The sequence below is a fragment of the Sinocyclocheilus anshuiensis genome, unplaced genomic scaffold (assembly GCF_001515605.1).
Source record: "Sinocyclocheilus anshuiensis isolate Anshui unplaced genomic scaffold, SAMN03320099.WGS_v1.1 scaffold1965, whole genome shotgun sequence".
In the NCBI taxonomy this organism is placed as follows: domain Eukaryota; kingdom Metazoa; phylum Chordata; class Actinopteri; order Cypriniformes; family Cyprinidae; genus Sinocyclocheilus; species Sinocyclocheilus anshuiensis.
In genome coordinates this window covers 104,711-112,307 of record NW_015540970.1, presented here as the reverse complement: position 1 = coordinate 112,307, position 7,597 = coordinate 104,711, and the positions used below count along the sequence as shown (strand labels likewise).

The 7,597-nt window shown below is 35.3% G+C and overlaps 1 protein-coding gene across 3 annotated transcripts in view; it reads right to left on the bottom strand.

Annotated features, from left to right (window-relative positions):
• The window catches only part of LOC107690078 (LIM and calponin homology domains-containing protein 1-like), a 170,696-nt gene that overhangs the window by 63,807 nt on the left and 99,292 nt on the right, over window positions 1–7,597 (bottom strand). For 2 of the 3 annotated variants that reach the window (XM_016488318.1, XM_016488319.1), the window contains exon 2: window positions 2,682–2,752. In XM_016488318.1, the coding sequence (XP_016343804.1) occupies window positions 2,682–2,752 (71 nt within the window). Of the gene's footprint in view, window positions 1–2,681; window positions 2,753–2,928; window positions 3,050–7,597 lie in introns of those variants that run through there. The other variant, XR_001634394.1, reaches the window with a different exon arrangement.

Sequence of the window (7,597 nt, the reverse complement as noted above, 5' to 3'; positions counted from 1 at the left end):
CCCAGAGTGCATCAAGACTCTCTTTCAAACAGGCGAGACGTGCAAGTATCAAACTTAGTTTTATTAAACGATACATTAAGTATCATTTGCACATTTTTCACATCACATTCACATGATTTGTAAAGAGGGGTCAGAGGCGTGCGGATCCATTTGCAGCTTTTATTAGAATCAATGGCAGAGTCAAACAGGCAGTAATCAATCATCAGCGTCAGGAACAACAGGGACAATCCAGGAGAGTAAACCGTAACAGAGCGAGGGTCGGGGCAGGCGGCAGAGAATCACACTAGTAAGAACAGTCCAACGTAATACACAAGAGATCAAAAGACAGGGGATTAACGGTCAGAAATGTAGCCGTGGCAAAACAAGACTTCGCGAAAACTAAGAGTCTGGAAGCTACTTAAATGGGGAAGCTAAGGGGAAACACCTGTGCCAGTAATCAGTCCCAGGTACGGGGTGTATGGGAAATGGAGTCCAAGAACGTTAGTACTCAGGAGAGGGGTCGGAGAGAGCCACAGAGGCCTGATTTGTGACAATAACTACTTATAATTAATTATTCATATTTCCCCTTTGAGCTGATTCGCTACAATATCTTCTGCTACTTCTGTAGTTTAGTCACCATGAAATCAAAAGGGGAAGATCTTATTTTTTTACGGAATATTGCAGTGGTTATTATAAATGATTTTCTATGCACATGATTATTTTTTCAAAATAACGTCTACTCCCCCAATGACATCTCATCTCTTTTTTGTTCATAAGCACCGGACAATAACGTTTTCCCTCCAGCAACTTGACAATTAGATGGGATTCTAGCAATAGCAAGCAACAATGATCCAACAATCAATTCCTGATGGACCTAATCAAGTCCCGTCCCACAATTCTTTCTCATTCAAAAAGCCGTTTCACTCAGATATACGTCAAGAAGAAAAGGGGAGCGCAACGTCTGTTTCATGCTGATTTTAACATTAAATGTGTGTGCATGTTTAGCACAGTTGAGGACAGCCATATGTTTAAAAGTGTCTGACTCCCTCTGTTCTACTGATGACAGGTTTGTCACTGTTGAAGGATAAAGCTTTACAAATTTCAGGACATGCTAGTTGTATTTCTGCAAATAAAAAACATTTCTGTTGTAACAAAACCAACACAAGAAGACACATTTTGAAACAATCTAGTCTGTAAATTAAGCACTATACATTAAAAAGGATTTTGAGCATGCAGAAAGAGCGTCTGATTTGTTTTCAAGAGAAACACCATGAAAAAGCTCACAATCTCTTCTCTCTCCATATACACAAATACAGAATACATTATAATTTCATTATCCTATATGAGTATGTGAATGCAGTATCAAATCATAACACAATGAAGTTACATTGTGCATTCTCAGTGTGGCCACAAGGAGTACTATGCATATACAGTATATATATATATAATAGGAGTACTTATACAGCAGGCATTTGTATACATTGTCTTCTTTTATGGTCAGTTTTCTCTTTCAGCTTTTAGCGAGTTGGTTAAAGTTAGTTAAACTGTCAGCATGTTTATAGTTAGCTGATGTAAAGGTATAGCCTGCCGTGAAGCATAATGCTAAAGATTTGAAATCTGCCAAATTTATTTGATTATGTTTATAGTGTGTGCTTTTTATGGTGTTTATTTATTTATTTATTTTTGGGGGGGGCTTTGTCATTTTAGAGGTCTTTACACCTTAATTTCTGACCCAAGACCTGAGCAGGTTCAAGGTCCAAAACTTTGATGAGTGCCTTGGACACAGGACCTTGGGTAATTTTAAATAAATGTGCTTTTACAAAATAGACCCAAGAATACCCAACATTTTTAAAGCCAACTTTTGATTATTAGTTTCAAGCATTTTTTTGGGGCATTCATGCAATATTTTATTATTTAAAACAAATTAGTGCTGTCAAGCGATTAATCGTGATTAATTGCATCCAAAATAAAAGTTTTTGTTTACATAATATACTTGTGTATTCTGTGTATATTTATTATGCATATATAAATACACATACATACAGTATATATTTTGAACGTGTTTCAATGTATATATTTATATTCATATAATTGATATTATATATAAATATTTTAAATGTATAAACTTAACATATTTTTCTTAAATATATACATGCATGTGTGTGTATTTATATGTACATAATAAATATACACAGAACACAGACATATATTATGTAAACAAAAACTTTTATTTTGGAAGCGATTAATCATGATTAATCGTTTGACAGCACTAAAACAAATACATATTAAATAATGTCTTCCCCTCTGTCCATCCATGCTTCCATGTATACTGTAGATGACTTGGCCATCAACAAAAATTAAACATATAATAGCTATAAATTTAGGTGTTTTTCTTCTAACAAAGCAACTTGTTCAAATCCATCAAAAATATTTTTTTAGTTTTTTTTTACATACACAATGTACAGGATTTCTGATAAAATGGGTTAAAAATGTAGCTAATGTAAATGTTACGAATCAGAAAATTAATTTACAAATCTACAAATGAATCTTCAAATAGGTTAAGAAGAAGGTAAGAAATTATTAGGTTGATTTGGGTAAGGAACAGATTTTAGAACCCAAGAAAACCTATACTTAACAGGCCCAGTCCTGATTTATTTTTATTGTTCAGAGAAAAAAAAAAGCAGCTTGGGAGAGTTACTCACTCGCAGAGTAAGATGCCATTGTCGAGTCCACCTCTGAAGTCACTGTCAGTAAAACTCCCGCCGGTCACTACCTGCAACACATTCACAAATGTTCAGCACACATCAATGTGACTACAACACTTGATTTCAGTAAAATTGGCAAGTTTTTAAAAGCACCGGTGTGAAGTTTTCAGCGTTCAGTACAGCATTTCTCAGAATAATACAACTGAGAAAATTTAAGATGAAAATCAGCACAACAGGAAATTACCTTCTATGACACAGCACAAATCAAAGCTTATTCCACTGGTTATTTCAGACCACTACAAGAGAAAGAGATAAATAAAAAAGATTCCCTCTCTCTCTCTCTCTGACAATTCAAAGCGCCTAAGCAGCTGTCATCCTGGCTAAATCTCTTTCTCATCCGTGCTAATTATTCCTGACATTTGGGATTTACCTTCTGTGTTGCTTGTGCTTTCCTCTCTCAAGGGCAAGAGGCATATGCAGTTTACGTATTCACAGTTTTTTAGTGCTGTAAGTATTACATAATAAAGCAGCTGATTTATTTTAATGAATTTTACAATCCTTTCTTAAAATAGCTTAGATCAGCTAAATAATTTTATATGAGTTCAAAAAGAACTACTTGGGTGGAGATTAACTGTCACACTTAAGTCATATGATTTGAGGTGAAGACAAATACACCGGTCACATTTTATATTAGGTGGCCTTAACTACTATGTACCGTCTTCGTGGAACGTCTTCCTGTGTTCGTCTCCCTTGGTTCCTTGGTGCAAATAAAGTCTTGTCAACATATTTTCCAGCGTCTCCTCGTCCCTCGTGTGTGTGTGCAACGTGACACCTTAAGGCTGCCATTAAGTATTTCCCTTAATTATTTAATTGTTCCCTTAAGTGTTGCTACAAAGTTAGGTTTGGTGGTATGGGTAGGTTTAAGGGTGGGTTAAGGTGTAAGGGATGGGTCAACAGTGTAATTATAAATGTAATCAGCCAAGTCAAGTCATGTCACCTTTATTTATATAGCACTTTATAAAATGCAGCTTTACAGTGATAAACAAGAAACCAGTGATTCAGTGATGCAAACAAAACTAAATTCTGGTGTAAAGCAGCTCCAAAAAGACAACAGTAAACAGTCATTATTCAGAATTAATTTATTTTGTCGATAAAGCAGCTCTGGAGAGGTGATGTCATCATTTAGCTCAGTTCAGTTCTCATCCAATAGTGTCTGTGCAGTCATGTCAATAATATTGCCAAATATTAAGTGTCCTCAACTAAGCCCGCCAAAAGGCGACAGTGGCAAGGAACCAAAACGCCATCGGAGACAGAAATGGAAAATTAAAAAAAAATTATTTAAAAAACTTGGGAGAAACCGGACTCATTCGGGGGGTCAGGGCCCGGTTGCATGAAAGCCCTTATGCTAAGAAATCCCTTAGCCTTAGTAACCATTTCACCTTAATAAATTTAAGGGACCAAAAGAGCTCCCTTAAGTCATCTTAAACTCAGTATCTGCAGGATTTTAAACTCAAATGTAAGACTTAAGACATTTTTTAAGACCTGCACACATAAAATATCATATGAGCACAGTAGGGCAATGACTATGGTAACATATTAAACTGTAAAATGACTGTAAAAAGCATGACTTACAGGTTTTCACAAAACAAAAAGTTGTATATACATTTTTAAGTAAATGGACGAGTTGTATAAATTATTATATCAATTTAAATAATTTAAATTGATATCATAATTGATATCAATTTATTATTAATCAATTATTACATTAATTAAATAACAATATAAATATAATTTGTCTTAATTGTTTAGATTTTTATAATGCATTATTTAGTCGGTCCACCTGTTCACATTTACAACTCTGCGTGTTTGCAACGTCAAAACATGGGTTAATTTTCACATTTGGTAAATTTTCCGTCATTGGTCAGCAGGAGGCGCTTTCACTGCAGAAACAAAGCGGTTTCCTCGGTAATGACTGTACACAAAGCAGTGCAGAAACTGGCAGCGCTAATGTTTATTTAATGTTTGTCTGTGTTTTAGTTGGTTAGGTTTGTATTTCTGTTATGTTCTGTTTATTGTCATAGATATGTATACATATCTGTTTATTGTAAGATGTAGTAACTATAGTAACCGCGGCGCCCATTGCCGTATGTTGCCAGAAACTACCGTGAAACTCTTAGTATAAACACTTAGGTAAGGGTGACAGACGTTTGTTGCAACGCTCCTAAAGAAATCCCTTACCTCAGGGATAACCCTAAGTCAAATTGCTTAACGACTTTCATGCAACCAGGCCCACATCTCCTCTGGCCAGACAAACCAACATGGTGTGGTTTAATTCTTGACTGATTCGAAAGTCAGAGTTGTGAACTCATCTTTCTGTCAACCACTAGAAAGGATCCACTCATCATTTCATAAAGTAAGCAAGCAAAATTGAATTATATATGCTGATACCGATGCTGATACAGATAGTTTGGTTTTCTTAAGGAAAAAAATCTCTCCCAAATAAGGGCCAGATTTACTAAACAGGGAAAATTAGTGTTAGAGCGCAATTACATAAAAGTGCCAAATATTCCGAGGGTGATTTACTAACAAGGGGCACATTAAAGAACACAGACGGAACATCTCCTTTCCATAATGACCAGCGCAATCAACCAAGGGCAGTGCATATTACGGCCTGCTTTTAGACATGTATTTTTTGGGCTTTAAATAATGCTGCAAATACCAGTGAATTGAGAAGCACAAATCGTGTTGCGTGACTCCTTTAAATACTCTCCTCCATAAATTTACCAATCGGAAGAGAAACTCCTACAAATGCATATTCAATAAGGAATAACTGTGTATTAGTGCCTTTTCAGCACTAATATCCCACTGAGTGTCTTTAGTAAATTCTGACAGTAGTCTTTTAATGCCAAATGAGGGTTTGTGCTGACGCAAGCTGATAGTAAATCTTTAAATAAAAAAGGCAGTTTCACAAAAATTTGTTGTCATTTATTCAAACATACAAAAATAATGAAATAATTCAAATAATTAACAGTAAATAAGCATTTTTATAGCTAACTAACCAACTGTGGACACTGGATAACTTCCCTGAGGTAAATGCAATTTTAAGTGTATATTATTAACAAGCTGTTTTATTTGACGTCTTTCTTTTCTTTTTTTGGTTGAAATGCTGATTGAGCGATTTTATAAGACATGATACATTTTGGTAAGTTGTACTGTATCTTTCAACAACACCTGATCTTCATTCATGTTTATTTTGAGATATTGAACTGCAGCGGCTACAGCAATCTCTCACGTCGCATTTAAGAGTGTCAAAACAGCATTTATTGTTTGAATTTTGTGATAAAATCTACAGGATTTGAAAGATAAGACTTTGTTTACGGTGCTGCATTAATGTGTTATTATTGCTTTAACCTGGACAGCCCTAAATTCAACACAAGAAACATTTTCTTCACGCAAGTTGCAGTCTGACACGCTCTTCCGGTGCCTTTTGATTGACAGGAAATAATAGGCCCTTATCACTGGTCACTGGCATTGGCCGATTGTGCAGATAATTGCTGTAACAGATTATTGGCCGATACATTAGTGCATCCCTGTTTATAAATTTTGCAAAGTTTTTTTTTGCACCAAAACAGGTCCAATATTTGTGAAAATTATAATTTTTCATCCACATTTTCACTCTCTGTGAAAAACAGAGAAAGGGGCATTACATCTTGAAGAAATGAAAGTTAGTGCTCACTGCTGTGACTGGCTAACTTCACACTTTATCCACACCGTCCTTTACAGCATGTTGTGTTTTGCAAATCTTGTGATAGAGCCATATATGTTTGAGCCCAAGTCAGATCCTGAGGCAGAAGAAATTGAAACAACGCAGCCACAATGACTACAACAGTCTGTATCATACTGTTGCTTGCTTAATTTCTAATTGGTTTTAAAAAGTACTTTTACTAATTGTATTACAAAAGACACTGCACAAACACGGGTATGTACTGACTTTATTAGCAACACATGATACGCTTGGTGGCCTAATAACTAAATGCTCGTTTGATGTTTATTACAACACACTGTAAGGTTAAAAATTAATGTAATTACCTGCCTTGCCTCTGAGGATAAAATGCTTGGTACTGCTGTATCTTTCAAAAAAATGTTTAGAATAATTCACAAAACAGTCCATTATGAAATGTGAAATACTCTGTATTCAGTTGCTCAGGCACGTCATTAAAAATTAAATTCAGCCATGCATTTCTAATTTTCAAATCTTTACGAAGGCTAAGTTTTTTGAGGTGCAGTTTTTTTACAACCACTGGCAGAAAAACATCTGAGTTTGACTGTCTTACTTTATATTTTTATCCAAAAGCAGTATTGCTCTTGTGATCAATGGACAAACATGAACACACCTCCTTGGATTATATAAAACAATAATGCATGTTAAGTGGCGTGTCAAGGAGAAGTGTGACATCACAATTCTCCAGATTTCAAATCCAGGCATTTCAGGATAGAAAGGAATAATTCATATTTTGAATTATTTTCATACAGAATCGAGTTAGTTAGTTTAGCGTTTAGTCGACTTAACCCACCTGGTTCCGGTGACTTCAACAGCGTTTATTTTGGAGTTGTTTTTAATGTCGAGTTAGTTAGTTCGAGTTATACAGAATCGAGTTAGTTAGTTTAGCGTTTAGTCGACTTAACCCACCTGGTTCCGTGACTTCAACAGCGTTTATTTTGGAGTTGTTTTTAATGTTAGTTAGTTTTGAGAGAGTTGGAGAGTTAGTTTTGAGTTCTGAAACTTGCAGTGTGTTTTTATTGTAGAGTAATCTTTTATAAATATCAAGAACATTTTGATTGACCTGTCCATACTGCATTATATGACGGAAACAGAACTGCTTGTGGTTCCATCAAACCCATCGTTTCATCAC